This window comes from Anguilla rostrata, chromosome 13 (assembly GCF_018555375.3).
Source record: "Anguilla rostrata isolate EN2019 chromosome 13, ASM1855537v3, whole genome shotgun sequence".
Lineage (NCBI taxonomy): Eukaryota > Metazoa > Chordata > Actinopteri > Anguilliformes > Anguillidae > Anguilla > Anguilla rostrata.
This window is the reverse complement of record NC_057945.1, coordinates 29216606-29239741: the sequence shown is the minus strand read 5'-3', so window position 1 is coordinate 29239741 and position 23136 is coordinate 29216606. Positions and strand designations below refer to the sequence as shown.

Here is a 23136-nt window from a genome sequence, read left to right as displayed (position 1 = left end):
ACCTGAAGAGCGTGGATATTTTATGAATGTTTAATTCATCTGGTCTAAGCACCTCTGCCATAAGCTGGGGTTGATAAAAGGAGAATATTTCTCTTTGAAATAGCCTCAGCGACACATTTTCTATTTCGCCTACAATAATGACGAATGTACTCCAAATGGTGACGGATAGGGCGGGCTTAGTGGTTGACTGACAGCAAAAACAACCCAATTAAAAACCGACACAATGCTGAAACCGTCATGACTCCAAATGTTAAGGTTTGCATTCATTATGTCAAATTTTAAGGTTTGGATTCCCTAAGTAAACATTATAAAGGCACTTTCAAAATTCAAAGTCATATCGTTTATACAATGATCAGTTTTGGTTTTATTCAGCAGAAGAAAGTGTCCCTCGTATTTTAAATAAACCATTCATAAGCCATAGATGGCAAGTACCAATTCTTTCATCGGGGTACCCTGTTTCCTACTTGCATTAGTTGTTAGAATGTGACACGTCTTCTGTTCTAAATGTCCCATACAGTTTGAAATACAAATATAAAATGTATCAAAGGCAATCTGCATTTTAATCTTAAATTTTAGTGCCGTTGAATAATTTAAATAGTACTCTGTCCACCCGACATCCATGAGATGGACTACTCTGCAGGTCCCGGAAGTACTCCGTCGGTATTGGTGAGCCTTCAGTCGGCGACATGGCACAACCACGTAAGTAACTTAATGATAACATTTACACATACTTATTTATTATAGATGTAACTGAAGAATAACTATTAGTATTTTGTGACGTCTCGTACAACGAATTTATTTGCGAGTTATAATTTCGTTTTCAGGAAACCGTTTATGGCACGTGAAGGTAATGGAAATGCATGCATGTCTAACATTTCTTCATACCAAGTTCGCTATAGCTTGCTCTCTCGGCATTGTTGAGTTGTTTTTTACTAGCTAGGTTATTTTGAATGAAACGTTTGTTGCAACTTGGCATTTACATGTGTACAGTGGTGCGGTACCTAACTTAACAGCATACACTGCATTATCGGGGCAGAATTTCCAACGTAGCTGCCTAGCGTCCGAAGAAATCGCCCTTGTCACATTGATGACGTTTTACTAGCAAAGCAGTTGCATCTCGGATTCATATTCAAATGCAATGAATGAAATTATATGTTTGATAAGGGATGACGTACAACGCGACGTAAAACTATTAAGGAGGCCTGTTAATTTAGCAAGAAGCTACGGAAAACGTAATGCTACGTTAAACGTGTTTTATTACTATTGTTAGGTAAATAAATGGCTAGGTAAGTAGCTCTTGTTAAATGACTTCACTGAAATGAATGGCCACTCAGTTAGTTCAATAAATAAAGTTGGTTTAGATGTTGGTTGATTTATAAAATAATATATATTGGCAGGTTTGTTTTGTTTGGTGCTCATCACTCTGGCACTGGGCGCCCAAGGCCTAACCCCGTCCCACCACTTGTCTGCTGCGGATGTTGCCAGACTGAAAGACTTTTTGAACCAGCCCTTCACGGATCTCGAATCAGCTTATTACTCCATCGTTGGACTGAGCAAATTGGGTGCCACGTTGTCTGATGAATACGTAAGAATATATATACACATTGTTGTATACTGTTGTATACGTGTTTTCTACATACATAAGAGAACCGGGAAGCCAAAGACTTACTATTAATATCAGTCTCTGTTGATGTCAGTTTAACACTTAAGGTGAGCTCTTGGTTTTTGTATTCTGGGTATTTGGCTTGTCAAAGGTCTTATTACTGTGTGGAATGTTTGATTAACTCATTAGCAATGTATGCTATTGCAAATATATATATATATATATATATATATATATATATATATATATATGACAATGCTGGTCATATGTTGTCTCTGCAGGCAGCATGCCAGTTTCTGAAGTCCCAGCTAGATCCCACCAGTATCGACTCGCTCTTCTTTGCTTCTGAGGCCAGCCAGGCCATTTCAGGATGTGAGGTAATAAATCAGGTTCTTTCGAGGGCACTAATTCTGTGCATTTCCTCCATTGTGATGGTCCTTGAACCTGCCCTGCTCCACACTTGTTCTGTGGAACATATCTGTGCCACCTTTTTAAGTGACCATTCCATGGCAGCTAGTGCATCCCTCTAGTTCAGTCGTTCTTTAAGCACACCTCCATTGTGATAGCTCACCTGCTATACATACTGTCCTGTTAAAATTTACACTGACTGATTTGTTTTGTCCACTTCAGAGTGAATGGTCAAATATAGTGCCTATGCTTCAGGTGATATTCTTAGGCCCTTTCCCTTGGCAAAATCAGTCTGTATGTGCAGTTGTCATCAGTCGCTGCATGTGACCTGTGCCTTGTGCAGATTCCTGTGTCCAACGAGACGCGCGACATCCTGCTGGCAGCCGTGAGCGAGGACTCCACGGTCTCACAGATCCACCGCTCTGTGAGCGCGCTCAATTCGCTTGGACTTCCCTTGGCCTCGCAGGAAGTGGTCAGTGCCCTCGTTGCACGCATCACCAAAGAGGACAATGTCTTGGCGTAAGTAGCCCTTTTTGTTGGTGATGTGCGTTTACCTGTAGACATGACTACCCCAAATCTTCTGGACAGCAGAGTCACATTTAATAAGGGCACAGTTGCAATTCAGAATAAAAGTGCACATTTAAGTCGGTCTGCAAGAAGATGAACAAAAAAAATCTATTGTGATGTCAGAAAGAGAGATGAGTACAAAAGCTGGAATCTAGTCTTGCTTAAACTAGTCACTATTTCAAAAGGAACAAGCCAAAAAGATGGTACAATAGTCTGAACCACTGACTTTTTTTTTTTACTGCCCCACCCCCTTTTAGAATTTATTTATTTATTTATCTTTTGCAAAATCCACACCCAGATTGAGTGCAGATCAGTTCTATATATATGTATATGAGGAATGTGTCAGGTGCAAAAGTGGGCAGTGATACTATTCCTTAATTTCTCATTTAATCCATAATGACTGGTTGCTAAATTCCACAGAACTTTACAGACTTGTGCTGACTCCAGCTGTTTTGTAACTCTGTCCCTGTGTACAACAAGCTCACTGTTCAATTTAACTCTACGATTTAATTTATTTCAATGGCCACAAGGGGGCACAGTGGCTTTTAAGTTATGTCTTAAACTATGCAAATATTTGTTTGACCAAACAAAGCCATGCATTACAACTGATCTCCTGTGCCGCGCTGCTGTAGCCCTCTGAGTTAATGGTGAATCCATCTCTTCCTGTGTAGCATCACTCTGGCCCTGCAGACTGCCTCCCGCCTCTCCCAGCAGGCTGAGCTGGGTGGAATCCTGGAGGAAATCGAGGTGAGTGTGGCAGCTGAGCAGGGGTCCTGTCTTACCTGTGCTGACTTACCACTGCTTACTTCAGACTTCTGCACTGCCATTAGCTTATTAACTAATGTGAGTGGAAAATAAGACCATCAGCACATGAGATATTAAATTACCTTATGAAACCTTATAATATTTGAGTTGTAATTGAGATTATGTTTGCGTGGGTCAGTACTGTGAATGGAACACGGTGTCCGGTGGATTGTTTCGCATTCACTGGTACACTGCAAGTGCTTGAGCATCATTTTCTTATCTTCTCAGGACTTGGCTGTGCGGCTGGACGAACTTGGTGGAGTCTACCTGCAGTTTGAGGAGGGGCTGGAGGTGACCGCCCTCTTTGTCTCTGCAGCCTATGCCCTGTCCGACCATGTGGACACGAAGCCCCCTCTCAAAGAGGTACAGTTCTTCCTCATTCTGCTCGCTTGGTTGAAAACCATGTAAATGGACACTTAACGATAACAAGCGTTCCGGTTAATGTATTTCTGTCAGTTTGCCCCGCACTTCTTGTCTCACTGAAACTCTTCATTCCTGTTTGCAAAACAGAATTCTCTGGTTTTGATTATGAAATGCATTCCCGTTGGTTATATGTGTTGTGACATACTTTGTAGTGAAATGTAATGTTCTCCTTTACAGGACCAGGTGATTCAGCTGGTGAACTCCATCTTCAGTAAGAAGTCGTGGGACTCTCTGTCCGAGGCCTTCAGCGTAGCCAGTGCAGCCGGCGCCCTCACCAATAACCGCTTCCACATACCGGTCATCGTCAGCGCTCAAGGCCCGGCCACGGTGTCCCACAGCCAGCCGGTGCTGCAGGTACAGCCCCCTGGTCCAGCGCAGCTCCCCCGTCATGTCTGCATGCTCCTGCTGTCCTGGGGTTCACTCTGCCCCTCTCCCCCCACAGCTCCAGGTGACGGACGTCCTGTCCCAGCCTCTCAGCTCTGCCAGTGTCCTGGTGACGAGCGCGGTGTCCGTGGCCTCGGAGAGCGTCATCCTGAGCCAGGAGCCCTTCACCCTCAGAGAGTACGTCTGAACAGGCGCATCTGCACGAGCACCTGCACGCGTGGGCTGCCTCATTGGAGTCTTGTGTTTCTGTGCGTGTTTTTCTTACTGAGCCCACAGCAGTAATGCCCCGTACCAAACTTAGTTTCCTCACTTCCTCTGCTTTACAGTGGGCTTTTTGAGCTGAACTTTATGGCCAGCCAGCCAGCCAGTGGCTACTATCAGTTCTCTGTGGTTGTCGACGGTGACAGCCGCTTGGTGGCCAACAATGTTGAGGTGAGTGGGTTATGCCTCTCATGTCATAGAGATGCATTTAGAATCATAAGTGTTTCTGTTGTCCAACGTATCAAAATATGAATTACATGTCAGTTAAAACTTCATGATTGAAAAATCGCATAATAAAGAATTTTCATGAGGTAGAATGAAGATTTGCCTATTAACTGCATTAAAAATGTCTGAAATTAATCTTTTATGCTCTCAGGTCATTTTTGTATTATACCAAAATATTTTCAGGGTGGTTTTATGTTTGGGCGTATTTGTCCGTAATATGAAAATAAATAAATAAATAAATTAATTAATTAAAATATAAAAGAATTATAAAGTGATATGAATGCAATATCACATGACGAATGGGCACCAAGTCCCAGAATCATATATTAGATAAAACCAGCTATAAATGCAGGCTCATGCATATTAATCTTGTGGACCTGGTTTTTAATTGCTGCATTGCGTATTGAGGGTTTAAGTGCCCAATTATTCATCTGCTTCCCTTCTGTAGGATCCAGGCTTCCCATTTGGGATTGGCAATTGTGTGCCAATAGCATAGCCATAGTGACGCAGGGTCCAAAATGAACTGTATTTGTGGAATGTCTAAATTATTATTATTTTTTTTTCCCTTATCGGTATAGCTGAAAGTGAAGGTTTCCACTGAGGTCGCTATTACCAACATGGATCTGTCTGTGGTGGACAAAGACCAGAGCATTGGGACCAAGACAATCAGGTCAGCAAACCAGACACAAAACGTCTTCCCTAACCCTCAACACCCACCACCAGCCCCATTTACAGTCTCTGGGAGCCGTTCATAATGCTGTCTGTGGTCCGGTGTTTTTACAGGGTAGACCATCCCTCCAAGGCCAAGAGCGCCTTCACTGCCGACAGCCACCAGAACTTTGCCATGTCCTTCCAGCTGGTGGATGTGAATACTGGAGTGGAGCTCACCCCTCACCAGGTACGCGGTGCGGCTACTGACACGGGCCTCGTACACTTACCTGCTGTCACATTTTAAAAGGCACATTGCTCCAGCTGTGAAATACTCTGCACATATATTGCTGAACAGCCATGTGGGCTTTCGGGTCATGGCTGTCCCTGGTCCAATGGAGCCCAAACAAAAAGCACATTTAAGCTTATTCTCACACGTATGCACACACTCACTCGCATACATAGTCGAACACATGCACATCTTGATCACCAGATGACTCTGAAGCAAAAAAAAGAAAAGAAGACTAGACCACTCTGAAACAGAGTTACAAAGGTGTGAAAACTTGCATTCAAATGTTTCATAGTAGATTTTGTGCTTCTTCATCTCTTGTATTACACCCTCACCTGCTTACCCCTCTGACATGCTATTGCGTTATTTCCGTCATTGTTTTGTAGGGCTGTATTTAAAAAACATTATCTCATAAGACATTTTCCCGCCTCTCCAGACCTTTGTGAGGCTGCACAATCAGAAAACGGGTCAGGAGGTGGTGTTTGTGGCCGAGCCAGACAGCAAGAAGGTGTACAAGTTTGAGCTGGACACAGCGGAGAGGAAGTCTGAGTTTGACTCCATGTCTGGCACCTACACGCTCTACCTGATCGTGGGGGACGCCACCCTGGACAACCCCATCCTCTGGAACGTGGTGAGTCCTTCGTTCCCACCTATCCACCCTTCCTCCTCCTAGCCTCTTCCTGTGACTTACGTGCACCTGCATCTCTGTAAGCTTCTTCTGTGTATCGATGAAAGTTGCTCTAAGGTGTTTAACAGTCTCCTCCTCCCTCCTAAGGCGGATGTCGTGCTGAAGTTCCTCGAGGAAGAGGCTCCTTCCGTGATCCAGCCCAAAACGCTTTACATTCCCAAACCAGAGATCCAGGTATGCTAGCTGCCGCCATTTTGGCTCCGCAGAGTCCGGGATGTAGCATGAGATTGTGCATGAAGGGCCTGTTCTTTCTGGACTGACATCCATTCCATGGTTTGCAGCATTTGTTCCGGGAGCCGGAGAAGAAGCCTCCCACTGTGGTGTCCAACACCTTCACTGCCCTGGTCCTCTCGCCCCTGCTGCTCCTGCTGATCCTGGTGAGGCCCATTGCAGCAGCTACAGGAGAAACTGCCTTTTTTAATGCAGAGGGAATGCGCTATTCTTGGTGCACATAGCCTTTTTTGTAAAGAGATGAATGTCTATTTGTGAATTATAATTTGTTTTCAAATGATCATCTTAAATGGCTGTTGTGGAGCTCACTGGAGTTTGAGTTCTGCAGTACTTTCTCGTTTTTGTACATTGATTGGGCACGACATTTTTGGTTTTTAAACCTACTTGCATACTATCAAACCTTTGTACATGCATTGTATATTTTCACATTGCATATCTAGACATATTAGCAGCAGGGTTAAAGTACAATTAATAATTTAGTTATATAGCAGAGGCTTTCAGTCATAGTGACTTGCAAAAGTGCTATCTTTCAGTGCCTGTGGAAAAAAGGTTGAGCAGTCCTTTTTATTTTGTTGCTTAAAAGCCTTGAGAAATTTTCTGGGAAGACTTATGTGAAATTATTGTGTGTATGAAATGATTCTGCGTGTTGAGTGCTTTGTCTGTGTGTCCAGTGGATCAAGCTGGGAGCAAACATCTCCAACTTCAGCCTCTCTCCGAGCTCGGTCCTCTTCCACGTGGGCCATGCGGGTGAGTGCGGACCGCACCTCGCCTTAGTCACTGCCTTGTGAATCATTAAACTTCCATTCGTTAAACATTGTATTGGATTTACATGTAAACTGTGTTGTTGAGTTAGTCCTCATTTTAGCTTCAGATTGTGAGGTAAAATTGATCTTATTAAGGAAAGGTCTGGAAGGACAGACACCCCCCAAACTCCCTTCTTTCAGCCAGTACAGGCATGAAATGGAACCAGTGACCATATTTCCTTGTGCCTTGCTATTTCCACACCCTGTGAAGTGCCACACATTTAAATGCCTTGTACAGTTGGCGTTATCGGTTCCTTGTTTGTATGGAGTCCTGTGACCCTTGCAACCTGAAATTGGTGGTTTGTTCAGATCCAGCTGTGAATTCTCTGTGTCGTTTCAGCCATGCTGGGCCTGATGTACGTGTACTGGACTCACCTCGACATGTTCCAGACCCTCAAGTACCTGGCCATCATCGGCAGTCTCACCTTCCTGGCGGGGAACCGCATGCTGGCCCAGAAAGCAGTAAAGAGGTGTGTCCCCGTCGTGTACCCAGCCTGAGCCCCTGCTGATGGTTCTTTCTTCCAGGAGGAACACAGAGTAATTGTGCAGCTCTCTCATGGAGAGCTGCGATTGGTTTAAGTGGGCAGGATGTGCGGGGGGACCCGGTTTTCCGCTCCGCAGGGACCAGGGAAAGTGGGGGGTTCAGTGTGGGTGAACCTGAGAGCCTCTCCAGCAGAGCGGGTAATCACCGGACCGTCTCTGGCTGTTACTCATCACCTGCTTGAAGATGACAACTGGGAATGCGTAATCCTGTGAGACTGGATAGCCATTAGCTTCTTTTTTTATGCCCCCCCCCATTGTCCTCCCTCGTTTGGAATGTCCAATCAGTGCTCATTACTGCAAACTCTGCTAGTTAGGGAGAGTGCAGACGAGCATGGGTCCTCCTCTGAAGCACATGATGTCAGCCTTCTCTTATTATCACACCGCGGTTCACAAGTCAACCCACCAGACTTGCGTCAGAATTATTTTTATGCACTTTTTATGCAGGTGTTTTTTCGGGTGTCACTGGTATATGATGAGATGCTATAAGCCCGACCGACTCAAACCCCCCCCCCCCCCAGTCCCTAGAAGTCACGTATCAACCTGCAGGGCTGAGTGGCCACAGTCAGCACCGTATTAGAAACTATACTGCGAGGCCCATCAGTGAACTAGAACAGTGCCTAAACCGGATCGGCTGCCCAGTTGCCCAATATATTAATTTATAATGTATATACATGTATAATTATGAATATGTGGAATGATGCAAATTGTTATACAAATATGCATACACACACTGCAGAGATGCATTTTCAATGTTCCTAGATATTTTTGGACTTCTTATTGGCTGAAAATTTATACTGAAATGAAACCTGTTTTATTTTTCTGCATGTTGTGTATACCATGTGAAAGTTTGCAATTGCTTTTTCTTCCGTAAGCCTCCTTCTGTAGAGCTTCTCTTCTTTAACCCTACTGTCTATACCTCTCTCCTGTCTTTCTTTCTCTCTCTCTCTCTCTCTCTCTCTTCCTATTTCAGGATTGCTGCAGAGCAGAGTAGTAGGTTGGCAAAGTATAGGAGCCTGCGGTAGAGGCCTTTTCTAGTAAAGCACAGGTCAGAGTAAGGGCTGACTGCCACCTGCACATGCCCATGCCCATGCCCATGTCCATGCCCACTCCCCCTGCATTGTGCATGGCACTGTACTGTAACCCCCCTCAGACCACATTCCAACCATCCCACTGCAGCTTTCGTGCTCACACTTCCCCCTTCCTGTCTGCTTGACCGCAACTTCTGCGTGTGTGTCCCGGTGGGGTTGCGTTTGTTCACCCCTGCGGCATTAACCAATCTACATAAGTATAATGGGTGTGAGCGAGTGAAAGGATCGCTGCGCCTGAACTTGCCAGACGTCTGCTGTGTGTGTGCACCCTGAGGAAGCCCTCATTACCAGATCCATCTTTGAACATTCATCTGTGTGCGTCAGGTTGCTGTGGGAGTCGGTGCGTTGCCTGTCCATGGTTTAATAAAGTGCATGAACAAAAAGTGAAAAGTGGACACTTCAAGGATGAAACTGTAAAATCAGTGCTTATCTAAAACAGGCAATAAGGGTTGTTTTTTAGATTGCATGTGAATCCATCCATTTCACAATTATTTTAGTGCTAATTTGTTTTCTTCTTTTGTTGTCTTTTTCAGAGTTGCGAATAAATGATCACAGAAAACACCTGAAAGTCATCTCAAGATCCTTTGTCGTTCTTGATTTTCATCCTTTTATTTTGGGGGACGGACGCCCAAGACACAAAATGCATTGCTGTTTAGGGTTTGAGATGGGAGATTGATCTCCTGCTGGACACTGTGTGGTGGTGAGGGAGTACGTCAGACTATTTACATTGTGACAAAAAAAATTAATTGAGTGTTTGCTTTGCTATTTCTTTCAGCACAAAACGATGAGCAAGAAAAAAATGAGTTTGTGATTTGCTTTCGGTAATGAACCCCCTTTTTTACTTGTCAGTAATGCTATTTAAAGGCAAAGAAATTGACTTTTTGTTGATGTGAATGTTTGGTTATAGATTGCTGCTCGTGGTGTGGGTCTTCTGCTTCCTGTAACACACACACAGTCTAATGGTTTTGGTTTTATCATTTGTACATTCCCATTGTCACTTATCAATCTGCATGCCCCGTGTCTGTCAGCCGGGTCTCCTGAAGTGAGGTATAAATTAATGTATTTTTGTTCTTTTTGGCATTCATTGATTGCGGGATACTGTGTAAGGCTGTTGTGTGTCAGCCTCCATGAATGTGTGATCAGTACTCGACCCTCTCATCCCTCCCCCCCAGTTGTGCTGGGTGAGCATCCTGTCCCCCTATCAGCAGCCCAAAAACACTGGGCTGTCAACAAGATATGCAGCAAGTGAGATTTTTTAAAATAAAGAAATGAGGAGGATTCATCGTTTTTGTATGTGTGTTTCTTGGCCCCATGTTAACCATCTCCACAATCTCTGTGCTGGGTCCCCTGATTGAACAGATTCACACAGTGGCACTGATGGAGCCTCTTCAGTACTGCAGCAATGTGCATTTACACATGTAAAAAAATAACATACAGCACCTTTATTTGCCTGTGGCTGTTGAATGTTAAAAAAACCCACCACCTTATATATGGCAAAACATCAAGTTTAGAATTGCATTGTTTTATTTGGAAGAATGCAAGAAAAAATTCTTTCAGCAATTCCAAAGTGCAATTTGTCACAGATTTTTTTGTTGTTGTATAGCTGCTGGAAAAAATAAAAGTGTTTTGTAAAATAAACTTCAGAGCCAAATGTTGCGTGGAGATGAACAGGTTGGTGGTAGAGGAGGGACCAAGACTGTCTCAGTCAGTCCCTGTCCAGTTTCAGCCCGCCCACATCTCCAGACAGATTTAGGTCTGTATGGCTCCTCCCATAGGCACAGGCATTGCACCTAGAGCTAAAACATGGAATTATAAAGATAAAAATTTTGCCCTGTGTTTATGTCTTCCAAAATGAATTGGTTTAATTAATAGTAATTCATTAGAATTTGCAGAAAGATGTCAACTTTTTGCCATGTAGAAATAAGACTAAAGGCAAATGTGTGCATACTGTATATTTATCCCAGAGAAACGTAAGAAGTTAAAATAGTAATGCAATGCAAAATAAAATTATGATTCTGTATGCTGTCCTGAAATGATAAAAATCCTGCGTTCATTGAATTCCCTCACTGGACCACATCGTTACAAACCTCTCTGAGGATTATCCAGTTACCTGGGTCTATGGAAACCGTGCTGCTGTGCTCTGTACCTCTGTTCTCTCTGGATGGTGGTGAGGTCCTCCTCATAAAGGTCCGAATCACGTTTCCCATAGTTCTCTGCCTCCTCCATGCTTAATTCACACAGGGAGAATACTCTGCATTTAACTCAAAACCACCGGCCACACATGACCGCTAATGTGCAGGACGTTGTCATAGCCTGGTACTCACCCCAGCCGTTTGCCCATTATTGTCTGAAGGAACTTCCTAGCTGAGATTTGGCCCAGCACTTTCCTGTAGCTGTTGGTGAAGATGGCGTCGGCATGCCTTCCCGAGCTAGAAGGGGAGACAGTGAACAGTGACACTGAGCAGTCTCATTCTGAACCAAGGTTAGGTCCGAAACTCCCCCAGGCTTATATCATGGGGGCGCTACTAGGCTTACAATCACATCTTACAATCACATCAGCACTAGCAGAACAGCAGATGATTAGTTTTAATCATCTTCTCTGGCTCTCGAATTGATCTGTGCGTATTGTAGTTCTATTCTGATCACAGCTGAGTACACCACTCAGTGCTAGAGGTGTGACACTGTCACAGGTGAACCTGTATAGCAATCCTAATTAGCCTGGGATAAACACAAAATGGCTGCTTCTGTTATCAATTTGAATAAATTTGAATGAGGGCGATGCTGCTGGAGGACTGACCGATACTCTGCCTTTTGTCGCTCTTGCCTGTTGAGATTTCTGATGTCTGGTGCTGGAAGCAGCCGGGTGGGGTCCTCCATGGAGGAACTGACCAGGATGGAGGCAGAGGCCCTCTGACCGAACCTTAAAAACATTCGATAACACACACATATCATACACTGTCTTTTCCCCTGCATGTAACTGCTCACTATGATATGGTAAACAGAAATGGTGGAAATTCCCTGTTACCAGATTCTAGTTTCCAATAAAACATTGTGAGTGTGGTAACAGCCTTTTCTAAGGCCTTTTCTAAGGCCTGATCAGAGGTTTTATTTTTAAAGCCCTCAATTATCTGTTCAGATATATTTCTCTTTCTTTTCAAGTAAATGCCATGTAATATCACAAATGAACTTGTATTACATTACATTCCCTTGATAATGAAAGCTGGAAGCTGGCTCATACACACTTCTAACAGTTAGGAGGAAGGGGTCCAAACAATTGCTCTGGAAAGCTGTAAAAAATGAACAACACAGATGGTTTATTCACACAATCTTGACCCTTGACAGGCTTAGCAATCTCCGACAACATTGAGTTCACGGATAACTCTCCAGCAGCAATAACTCGCTCTGTCGGTCTGATAGGATCCAGTCTTTGTCTGTACGTTGTGCCTCGCCCTCAGTCCATTGTGCAAAACTACATCTGTGGGCTTATTCAAGGACGTAGTATAAAGCAATGATTAAGAGTGTGTGTGTGTGTGTGTGTGGGGGGGGGGGGGGGGCGGTGGATGTCTGTGCATTGCGAAAGCCTACTGTAAGCACTGATGATCTCTAATGGGCTTTTAGTAGAGAACAGTTGCAATCCCTGGTGTTTTCACCCAGGAGGAGCGGGTAGATAGAACTCTGTGATAGCAGTTCATGAGGTTAGACAGCGAGAGAAGAGTTGGAGACATCCAGTGCAATGAGGTTGCACTTCAGCTGAATCAAAAGGACAAAAGGGACTAGGGTTTAAAGGTCAACGTTGTTGTTACTGACCATAGAATTGGCAAAATTCACAAGCTATCCTACAGAGATTGATGAGAAAGAAGGCTAATCTAATTACTTTAATTGATTTCTTTGTTGAATTAAAAATACAATCTTCCCAGAGAAAAAACAGAAGATATAAGATAAACCAATATTTTTTATTATGATTGGCCCCACTTTGATAGCAATACTTTCAATGGTTGGCCAAGATTTTGCAAGTTTTAATTAATGACTGATAGACAGTGCTTTGTATACATGAGTAACTTGGCATTTTTGTACATTGAAAACATTTTTTGTTGAGATACATTCTACTCATACATACATACGTTCTGCTCTTACATACAAACATTATACTCATACATATGGACATGTATGTCAGAGTGTGAATATATGTATGTGAGAGTGCAAACCTCTACAGTATATGTGAGAGTGAAAACATATGTATGTGAGAGAGAAAATATATGTATGAGAAAGTGAGAACATATGTATGTGAGATTGAGAATATATGTGAGAGGAAAATGAATTATGGCCTAAACGGCCCGGACCCATATGCATTCAAAAATAACTGTAAAATGTACCAATTGAGCTTCTATTTTTCTTCACTACATTGCTGCATGTTACCATATCATGACATATTTTCATGGTTTCTTACACAGATGCACATTTTGGGTATGCATGAAGCAAAAATATGCATCACTGTTCACAATTGACTTCCTGTCAAGTTATTTTTAGGATCACGCCTTTAGTTTAAAGTTACTGGACATGCAATCTGGGTACCAGACTTATTTTAAAAATTCCACCTTTCAGCCCAGAACCCTGACACTCCACAATACTACATAATCTACAATATACTGAAGTACAAGTAGTAGCCTTAGGTCTGGCTAAATTCCTAATTTCACAGTGGTCATCTTTTGCATTATTGCATGTGCAAATCATATGTGAGAAGTTCTATATTATTTCAGGAGGAAATGAGGTGTAAGAGCCAAGATTTATAATAATCATGCATAACCATTTAAAGGAAATTTCAATAAAAGAGCAGGGTTCCAGTTTAGGGAGGCATTTTAGACAGAGATGTCATTTTTCAAAAGCCAACAAATGCTAATTTCACCAAAACATCAACTGTAATATTTAGAATCCTCAGGAAGGTATATTTTGAATTATATATGAGTATAGTATTGGAGAGAGGTATGTGTCAGATACGCGACAATATTTTTTTAAATGAACAAACTAACAAAAAAAGTACTGTCATATAAAAATACTGTCATGTATTATATATGACACAGCAGATTCAGGAAATGTATTTAGTCAGTCCACATCTATGAGACTTAATTGAAAGACCAACTATGCATATTTGATCTCTGTAAGTTTTTCATACATTAGTTACTTCTGGTTGTGCACATGACTTACCTAAGAGCTGGGTAGAGTGGGGAACTCAAAACAGGCATTACCAGGCAGCACACCACCAGCAGTGTCATTCTCTCCATCATTGTGGCCTGTTCAGAAAACTAGACAGCAAAATAACTAAATAAATAAATAAATTTTAGATTATATTTCAGAAACATTGAGTTCACAGTTCTGATTCTGATGCTTCTCCCAAGCACTTATTGCAGTGAACAGACTATTCATGTTTTTGCAACAGTGGTCTAGTTCACCTCATATAGGCATATCAGGGTACCCTTTAGAGGATAAAAATAAACTTGATAAAATCCCAAGCTGATTTGATCGGATGAAAATATGATCGAATGAAAAATAGTCTCCCAAATGATTGTGTTCAGATTGTAAGAAAATAACATGTAGCAGGACATAAAATCAAATGAACCTTGTGGTTCACCAATTGACATTGTTGCAAACAAAAATCCCCATGTCTCAGTTTGTATACCTTTGATGCCGCTACAAAAAACAACAACCCTGAAATACGCACAATAGCCTGTGAACCCATTGTATACCTATTGTTACTTCATAAATAACATTTCTAATCTGCACATAAACTAACAACAACAAATCCATACTATAAACAAAAATACACCAAGATGAAAAATTAATTATGGCAATAACTGCATTAATGGATTCACATTGATATTAGGTGAACAAACTTAATCCAGGACATAAAAGCAGACACCTCAAAATTAAATGACATTGTGAATGTGGCCTACCTTGATGAAAGTCTTATCTTTTGTGAGGTACCACTCTTTCCGTTCTTTCTATTTTTCAGCTGCCTGAATGATAGAAATTTGTAGAGGGGGTCACTACTGTCTCATCTTCATAGGCTCCTCCCATCAGGAGATGAGCACAGCGATAGCCGCTTTCCTCAGGAGATGTTCTGGAGCCGCTCTGCTTAGATTCATCAGTGCACTCAATGCACCCGCTAGGGACCAGTGACATCATATTCAGACATGCCTATTCCGATGATTCTGAAGCCCCCTCCTCTCCATTATGTGCGATGTACGAGGGCTCAAGGGCAGACCCATATTGTCTGTGTTTCACATGTGAACACAACACACATGACGTAACACACGCACAGCCTTTTTTCAGCCTTTGTATAACTTTTCTCTTTCTCTCTTTCTCTCTCTCTCTCTAAAATGTTCAAGTAAATAAACCCTAAATAAATAAATGTTTGCCCATGAATGTTGAAAGGAAAAGAGGAGCAATTAGGTGGTTGTATCTGCCTCATGAAGTATTTTTGTACTGGACAAAAAAATAACTTCAGCAATCTAACAAACCCAGTAATTGCATGCTACATGCTAGGCAACCTAATGTCACCTCTCCCAAATCTAAGAAAAGAGCTTACAGCCATTAAAAATGCTTCCCCACTTTCCAGGGGCCCCAGTAATTGAGCTTGACACTCTGCTCTCCCACATGTCCTTCCTGTGAACACAATGTTGGAAACATCCCCTACAGGTATATTTAATGAATGCAAAAGGATGGTGCAGGGCTCATGATCTTCCATGGGGCTCCTGTAAAGGCACAGGGAGAAAGGAAAAGAGGGGTGCCTTGGATAAAGGTGTGAAAATTGACTCATCACAGGATAACGCCACTTGATTGCAATGGAGTACATTACATTGCAATTATGTCAACTTAAAAAAAGTATAGAAAATCAGTGTTAGTCTCAGGAATTAAAAATAAAAGTGTGATATCACCAGACAGAGAAGACAGAGAAACCACATTTATGCGTAATCAATATGTGCAGGCAAACAGGAGTTTGTATTGTAACAAATGCACATGCCACTACACAACTAATCTTTATACAGCTATACAGATAAATCATTATCCAAAATAAATCTTAAAAGAAAGTAGAGAAGATAGCTAAAGAGGGTTAGAGGAGCTATGATGCAGTCAGAAGAGATGGATCGTCTGTCTATGGGGGGAGAGAAGCCAATACTGGGAAGTGTACGCATTATAATTTACAGTGTTGATTGAACTCTAACAGAGTACATATGAATCCAATAGAGACCATATGTACTCTGTAAGAGTTTATTTAACACTGATCAGTTTACTGTGTAGGTATGCAGGGGAGGGGGGTACAGGGACTGAATGAAGAATGAAGAGGACCGGGGCTGGTGTATAGGCTTGGATGATCTTCTGCACTGGCAGCCAACTGATCAGGCAGAATTAGTAGTCCTAAAATTTGTTCTACCACCATAGCTTGCCATGAATTTGTTACCATGAAGGGCAGGAATGAACAGAGAGAAATACAGACCAATCCTTGAGGGAAACCTGTTACACTCCACAAGAGATCTGCTCTTAGGGTGAGGATTAATTCACAGGCGGACAATGACCCAAAAGCATACAGAAAATAGTACAAAGGAATATCTTAAAAAGAAGAATGTCTGTATTTTGTAAGGGGGCCCAGCTCAAGCCCAAACTTACCCCACTGAAATGTGTGGTTTGACCTGAAAATCGCTGTCCATCGATTTGAGTTGGAAAAAAAACAAAAAGATAAACAAAGTTTAATTCAAATATTTTGTGTATTATAAACATGTTTAGTTAATTGTGTTAGTAAAGGGGAAACAGTTTATGTCATATATCAGTAACAAGACAAAATCATAAAAATGCACCAGGGACGAATGCTTCCTGAAGGCAACATAATACAATGTCATGTCAAAGTGGAACGATTTTCAAGGGAAGATCTTCTAGTCGGACGACTAGACGGAATATAGTTTTCTAAGGGCATCGTATTGCCCTGGTTATTCATGTGCGTACACTGGACATATACACGGCTATTTCTGAATATATTTGTAGGTTTCTTATTGGGAATTTTGGATGGAACTTGCCAATAAATAGGTTTTAATCATCGTTGGATCGAGCTGAATCCGCGCAGTACGTGTGCAGAAGGACCAGAGACGCTATAAACGGGGAAAGTTTATACAGACGGACAGTGTCGCCGAACCACAACGTGAGGATACTAAGCAGTCGTTTTGAAGTTTGCAGAGCATATTTTAAGAACAAATGTTTTTTGTTTTTTTACCTTCCATTTGAAGCATTTTTGGGCAGACATAATCACTTACGTCAATGGGTAAACGACACTGATATGACAGGCAGAGGTGCCCAGTTTAGTAATCATTTAGCCAAACGCAGCTTTTTATGGTCTATATTTCATTTTGAATGTCAGCTTGCTAGTTAAATTCGTCAAATGAACGTGTACGTCGTGATGTCATGTATGTCTTTCAGTATTCAGTATGAATTTTGTGATAGTGGGTAAACAAATTACCATAACGAGAAACATGATCATGTCTCTTGCAAACACATTCTGAACCTCTTCATCTATGCAGCCTGCCAATCATCTATGTAGTTACCTGTAGCTGGGTGCAATGCGTGTATTCGCTTAGCTATTTGAATAAAAAATGAGAAACCTAAGACGTTTAATGCACACACTGCAGCACTGGCTTGTAAGGGTCACCCCTAAAGACAGGTATTGTTGCTCAATTCCAATTCCTCCAACCGGAGACGGTTAAAGTTTGACTAGCGCCAGCAAATTCAGAAGTAAACTTGCTACGGGTCCAAGATTTAAGGACTTTATTAAGGATGCTTCTTCCAGATAAAAGACCCTTGATGTTCAAGATGGACTTGTTAAGGATACACAGTACTATCTTCCTGATGACCCACATATTGGAAATTCACGAAAAGTTTAGCAAGCGTACATAGCAAATAATTGCAACTAATTTCGAATTTTAATGATTGAATGAATGAATAAAGGTATTTATTTTTGTAGATGTCAGAATAAGTTTTCAGCTTAAAAAAAGAAGTGATATGGTTGTGCTTATGTTGACTATGTTGTTTTTGATTGTGTATTGTGTGTTGACACATTACTGTGCTATACAGTTATATAATTACTGCGTGTTATCTTTCAGTATACTTTGAAACCTATGGCTGTCAGATGAATGTGAATGATACTGAGATTGCCTGGTCCATTCTACAGAGGAAAGGATACTTGCGTACCAGTGAACTTTCACGGGTAACTTTTGTACCCAGGGGATTTTTTTTGGGGGGGGGGTGGTGCACCATAAGAGGATTACTTGGTGTGTTTGTATTGATATGTGATATTTGCAATCTTTTTTGTATGATTTACAATAACAAAAACTTCTCTTTCCAGGCTGATGTTATACTCCTTGTTACTTGCTCAGTAAGGTTTGTGAAAAATGTATTGGAAGTATTTTTTAAGAGAGCAAATTCTTGCCACAGTCTTGGCACCCTTAGTGATACAGTACTGTTTGGCATTCATAGGGAGAAAGCTGAGCAGACCATATGGAACAGATTGCAACAACTGACAAGTTTGAAAAAGAAAAGGTCCAAGGTCCATGGCCCACTGAAAATAGGAGTTTTAGGTCAGTAATCTGCCAGATTGGCTAATCTACCCAAATAAATCTGTAAGTATCCGCATCAAAATGTTTTGTGACCACAGGTTGATGTTTATGATGCTTACTTTTGTGTGTGTGTGTGTGTGTGTGTGTGCGTGGGTGCATGCGTGCGTGCATGTGTGTGTTTATGCATTTATGTGTATGTGCGTGTAGGCTGCATGGCTGAGCGTCTTAAGACAGAGCTCCTTGAGCGGGAGAAGCTGGTGGATGTTCTGGCTGGGCCAGACGCGTACCGGGACCTCCCTCGCCTCCTGGCCCTGGCCCACGGTGGCCAGCGGGCCAGCAATGTCCTCCTGTCTCTGGAGGAAACCTACGCTGATGTCATGCCTGTCCACCACAGCTCACAGGGACACAGTGCCTTTATGTGAGTCTCACGCCACCAAGCCTGGCCAACATCGCCACAGCTGGTTTCAGATTCTGTGCCTTCTCGCTATGGGGTTGCTCCCTTAGCTCTGTATGTGCTAAGTCTAAAACTGAGGCCAAGAAATATGCTCCGTCAGTCAACCACCATAAAGAGAATTTCATCACTTGAAATCTTTGAATATGGATTTGAAACATATTCATGTAAATGTCAGATCCATGTTATATAATGATGGATTAATAAGTGCAATATTCAAGTCATTCTTAAGGTATTGTTAGTTTTTTTTGGGCCATAGATATTTAAGCATTTAAGTCTATGCTTAAAAACGTTTTTTTTATTTTTATTTTTTTATAAACCTGGATTACTTTTTTAATATATCTTCCTTCCTTTTTGGGTTTTTACCTTTATAAGACTTACTGAATACCACCAGAACACCATAGTGAATGTCAGGTTAATGTGTGTATGTGTAGTTCAGGATGCCTGCATGTGTCTGCTGCAGATCCATCATGCGAGGCTGTGATAACATGTGCAGTTACTGCATCGTGCCCTTTACCCGCGGACGCGAGAGAAGTCGACCTGTTTCTTCTATCCTAGAAGAAGTGCGGCTCCTGTCTGATCAGGTGTGTACGGTCAATGTTCTTTGTCTGTGTGTGTGTGTGTACGCACGCACGTGTGTGTGTGTGTATATATGCACGTGTGTGTGTCAATGTGTTTGTGTGTGGTCTATGCATATAGTATGGATGTGTATCTATAAATATATATGTGTATGTGTGTTTGCGTGTAGTGTTTGATTGCCTATGTGGCTTTGTTTCAGGGAGTGAAGGAGGTTACTCTGCTGGGTCAGAATGTGAACAGCTACAGGGACACGTCAGAGGAGCAGTTCAGTGGGCCGGAGCCGACCCAGCTCAGCCGCGGTTTCAGCACCGTGTACCGGGGCCGCAAAGGGGGCCTGCGCTTTGTGGACCTGCTGGACAGGGTGTCCCAGATCAACCCAGAGATGAGGGTGCGCTTTACTTCCCCACACCCGAAGGACTTTCCTGATGAGGTACTCCATCACAGTCCACAACCTTTCTTCAGTCTCACTCTGCTCTTCTCTGTTTGGACCTTCTCATCCCTGGCATGACAGGTTCTGCTGCATTTACCCATTGAGCTGTTACAGCAGCATCTCTTAGCATAGCGCTCAAGATTGTGTACATTTTTAGCATGTACTAATCAGTACTGTGAATTAGTGGAATGATTTTCATTTTGCTATTTACAAGCGCAAGCAAGCACAAGCTTGAATTGGTTTGTGTTCATTTGCATTTATAGCCGATTATCATTTGGTTAAGATTGCGTGGGCCTCATGAAAAAAGTTTTCAAATGGCTTAAGTGTTTGTTCTCTTGAGTTTTTGAAAAAAAAATCCACAAAAGCCAGTTCATGCAACCCTAATAATTTTATCTGATTTTATTCCATTTGTGAGCCGTTTATCATGTTGAAATGATAAGAGTGACACCCGATGGTGTCTAGCGCTAGTGGTCATGACCCTAGTGTGTCTGTTTGAGGTGCTGCATCTGATTCAGGAGAGAGGGAACATCTGTAAGCAGATCCACCTCCCAGCCCAGAGTGGGAGCAACAGGGTTCTGCAGGCCATGCGGCGTGGGTGAGCGAAGCGGCTCTCATCACACGCCCGCCTTTCACTCTCCTTTCTTTCACACTCCTTTTTTTCACACTCCTTTTTTCACAATCCTTTCTTTCCGTTTCCTTTCTTTCACTCTTTCACTCTCCTTTCTTTCATTTTGTCTCCTCTCAATCCTCAAAATTCTCAGCCACTTTCGGCACCTGATTGTTTTTTAATTGGTCATATGTTTGTGACTGCAGTCTTTATCGTGTCATGATAAATGAAATTGTCCTTTGAACCTTTGCTCTCATTGCAGCTACACTCGAGAGGCATACCTGGAGCTTGTGGCCAATATTCGGAAGATAATCCCAGGTATCGTAATGGCCCTGTGGTATTAGTGATGTTTTCTGACGTGTTAATGTAGATGTTTGGGTCTGTGGTAATTTGTTGTGACCAGCTTGTGTGATTAAAGTGTCAGTCTTGGTGAAGATCATAGGTCTTGTCAGCAGGGTTATATGGAGGTGATTGTTGGTGATGCTTGTGGTGTATGTAAGGATATGTTACTGATGCTAGCAGTGCATTAGTGTCAGTACAGCAGTGCATAGGACAGATACATGTGGCTGATGCTCTGCTCTCTCAGAGGTGAGTCTCAGCAGTGACTTCATCGCGGGGTTCTGTGGGGAGACGGAGGAGGACCACCAGCAGACCCTGTCCCTGCTGAGGGAAGTGCGCTACAGTGTGGGCTTCCTCTTCGCCTACAGCATGAGGAAGGTCAGCTCCCTCTTTCTCCTCCTCTTCCTCCGAAATGACATGCATACTCCTATTGGTCCTATAGTGCATTTATTCCTGCTAGTTTTTCAAAGGAATAAATTCTTGCATTCTGTCCAAATCACCACCTCTATTGGATTGTAACACTCTTTCTATTCCAGTTGGCTAAAATGTTGGTGTACTTTTTTCCCCTTTTGCAAAATATAAAGCAAACAATAATTGCAAAAAAATTTTTTAAATGTTTTTTCGTGGAGTGTAAATTGCACTTGTTTTTTGTTTAAATGATTGTGGTGGTTACAGCACGCTGTCCCATCTGCACTTGCAGAAGACCCACACATTCCACCGTCTCCAGGATGACGTTTCTGCAGAAGTGAAACGTCGCCGCCTGGAGGAGCTAATCAGCGTGTTCAGAGAGGAGGCTTCCAGGGTCAATGCGAGCCTTATCGGGAGCACACAGCTCCTTCTAGTGGAAGGAGTGAGTACTGCAATACGGCTTACCAATGTCTTGCTAAAACAACAGCTTTTTTTTCTCTGTAGTAGCTTGAACTCTTGTAAACACCACACGCATACTCTGACTAGCAAAACTCTGAATGCTTCTCTCCTGAAGGAAAGTAAGAGGTCTGCACAAGAGCTGTGCGGACAGAATTATGGAAACCTGAAGGTGATTTTTCCTGCCACACAGGCTTTCCCCATCAGGTCTGGAGACTATGTGCTGGTGAAGGTACAGGCCTCGTGCTTATTCAGACTCTGTTCATTAGCTAGGCTCATATGTCAACTGAGTGTAGATTTGTGTAAATAAGTAAACAAATAAAAGTAATAATGGGCAAAAGTAAATAAATAAAATCAGCATACTTTAGTGACACATTACATTACCCTGTTCTTGACATCTGTGTTGCATAGAGCTAAGGACTGTGTAAAACATGTCTTACTGTATTATCCCAATGTTTTGTAACCACGTTATATGATCTGCTTGCAGTCCCTGCTCTGCACTGAGGTGCCTGCAGTGGAGCCTGTGGGCATACTCTGTGTCGCATCCTAATCGTGCTGTCTGTTTCTCATGCAGATCACATCGGCCAGCTCTCAGAGCCTGAGAGGCCATGCCCTTGGCCCTGCCTCTTTAAAATCCCCTTCTAAAAGTCCTTGGAAAAGTCCTTCCTCAAGACTATTGAGATGAACAGATGGAGGTCTGCTGACCCCACCCCCCGTCTCTCCTGCTCCTCTCCTGTCTGCCTTACTTCACACAGGACAATCACTGTGCAGTCATTTTGTGCAGACGGTGGGGTGTCGCTGAAAGACACTGGTCGTTGCAGATCAGGGAGTACTGTTTTATCTCCAAAACCTACTATTCAGGGTTTACTCTCATGAAAATATTGTTTTTCTTTAATGTATTTAATATGTGGCGTTTTACGATTTGAGTATGTTAGTATCATTGATTTCAGTATATTATTGGGCTTTCAGGACGTTGTACTTGCTGGTAAATATTTGCATCAGGGATATCTTCCAAAATTGCAGACCTGTCTTCAGCTAAACATTGTATGAGCCTGTACAGTTGGCTTCTCGATGTTGCAGCAGGAGGACAATATGATTGAAAAGGACATTTTTGTTTGCTGTTATTAAGAAAGTAGAATATATTGGCATTTCAACTATTACTCATTTGTGAAAATCAATGGGAAACATTAAAGCTATTGAACTGATGAACTGAGGATTCTAGGCAGTTGTTTTGAAATGGGCTTCTTGTCTTGATTTAACCTGCAATGTATTCATTTACGGAGAATGTGAGCAGAATGGGAGAGA

General features: G+C 42.4%; 3 protein-coding genes across 6 annotated transcripts; 2 read left to right on the top strand and 1 right to left on the bottom strand.

The window, feature by feature from the left end:
* Window positions 1-551: 551 nt before the first annotated feature.
* rpn2 (ribophorin II) lies at window positions 552-10248 on the top strand. Of its 3 annotated transcripts, none has more exons than XM_064306586.1 (18): window positions 552-699; window positions 1398-1585; window positions 1885-1980; window positions 2355-2530; window positions 3250-3325; window positions 3611-3745; window positions 3983-4159; window positions 4248-4366; window positions 4516-4621; window positions 5254-5345; window positions 5459-5573; window positions 6049-6243; window positions 6388-6474; window positions 6582-6677; window positions 7203-7278; window positions 7675-7804; window positions 8848-8922; window positions 9499-10248. In XM_064306586.1, exons 1-17 carry the CDS (start codon window positions 687-689, stop codon window positions 8897-8899), a joined length of 1929 nt encoding a protein of 642 aa, XP_064162656.1. In that variant the 5' UTR covers window positions 552-686; the 3' UTR covers window positions 8900-8922; window positions 9499-10248. The 3 variants fall into 3 exon arrangements, with proteins under 3 accessions (XP_064162656.1, XP_064162658.1, XP_064162657.1); XM_064306587.1 differs by lacking the exon at window positions 552-699 and adding an exon at window positions 706-847; XM_064306588.1 differs by lacking the exon at window positions 8848-8922.
* A 223-nt stretch (window positions 10249-10471) lies between these two features.
* On the bottom strand, window positions 10472-16838 carry ghrh (growth hormone releasing hormone). Its single transcript, XM_064306594.1, has 6 exons — window positions 14914-16838; window positions 14168-14265; window positions 11763-11885; window positions 11290-11394; window positions 11076-11192; window positions 10472-10761 (listed from the first exon to the last, which is right to left on the bottom strand). The coding sequence occupies exons 2-6, from the start codon at window positions 14245-14247 to the stop codon at window positions 10671-10673; spliced, it is 516 nt and encodes a 171-aa protein (XP_064162664.1). The 5' UTR covers window positions 14248-14265; window positions 14914-16838; the 3' UTR covers window positions 10472-10670.
* Window positions 16839-16940: 102 nt separating this feature from the next.
* cdk5rap1 (CDK5 regulatory subunit associated protein 1) lies at window positions 16941-23040 on the top strand. 2 transcript variants are annotated; one of them, XM_064306589.1, is made up of 13 exons: window positions 16941-17273; window positions 18109-18212; window positions 18351-18385; window positions 18482-18582; window positions 18769-18979; window positions 19476-19596; window positions 19791-20021; window positions 20519-20616; window positions 20891-20946; window positions 21215-21345; window positions 21668-21817; window positions 21950-22063; window positions 22406-23040. In XM_064306589.1, the coding sequence occupies exons 1-13, from the start codon at window positions 17270-17272 to the stop codon at window positions 22514-22516; spliced, it is 1467 nt and encodes a 488-aa protein (XP_064162659.1). In that variant the 5' UTR covers window positions 16941-17269; the 3' UTR covers window positions 22517-23040. The 2 variants fall into 2 exon arrangements, with proteins under 2 accessions (XP_064162659.1, XP_064162660.1); XM_064306590.1 differs by lacking the exon at window positions 18351-18385.
* The last annotated feature ends 96 nt before the right edge of the window (window positions 23041-23136 follow it).

Coding starts and splice junctions, on each gene's coding strand:
- rpn2 (XM_064306586.1), top strand. Junction 2,531..3,249: donor AAAGAGGACAATGTCTTGGC/GTAAGTAGCCCT, acceptor CTTCCTGTGTAG/CATCACTCTGGCCCTGCAGA. Junction 6,475..6,581: donor TTCCCAAACCAGAGATCCAG/GTATGCTAGCTG, acceptor CATGGTTTGCAG/CATTTGTTCCGGGAGCCGGA.
- ghrh (XM_064306594.1), bottom strand. CDS start 14,247: ATGATGGAGAGAATGACACTGCTGGTGGTGTGCTGCCTGGTAATGCCT. Junction 11,886..14,167: donor CCACTCTACCCAGCTCTTAG/GTAAGTCATGTG, acceptor AATGTTTTTAAG/GTTCGGTCAGAGGGCCTCTG. Junction 10,762..11,075: donor CACGGTTTCCATAGACCCAG/GTAACTGGATAA, acceptor TCCATGTTTTAG/CTCTAGGTGCAATGCCTGTG.
- cdk5rap1 (XM_064306589.1), top strand. Junction 18,386..18,481: donor CTTGTTACTTGCTCAGTAAG/GTTTGTGAAAAA, acceptor TGGCATTCATAG/GGAGAAAGCTGAGCAGACCA. Junction 19,597..19,790: donor TGCGGCTCCTGTCTGATCAG/GTGTGTACGGTC, acceptor GCTTTGTTTCAG/GGAGTGAAGGAGGTTACTCT.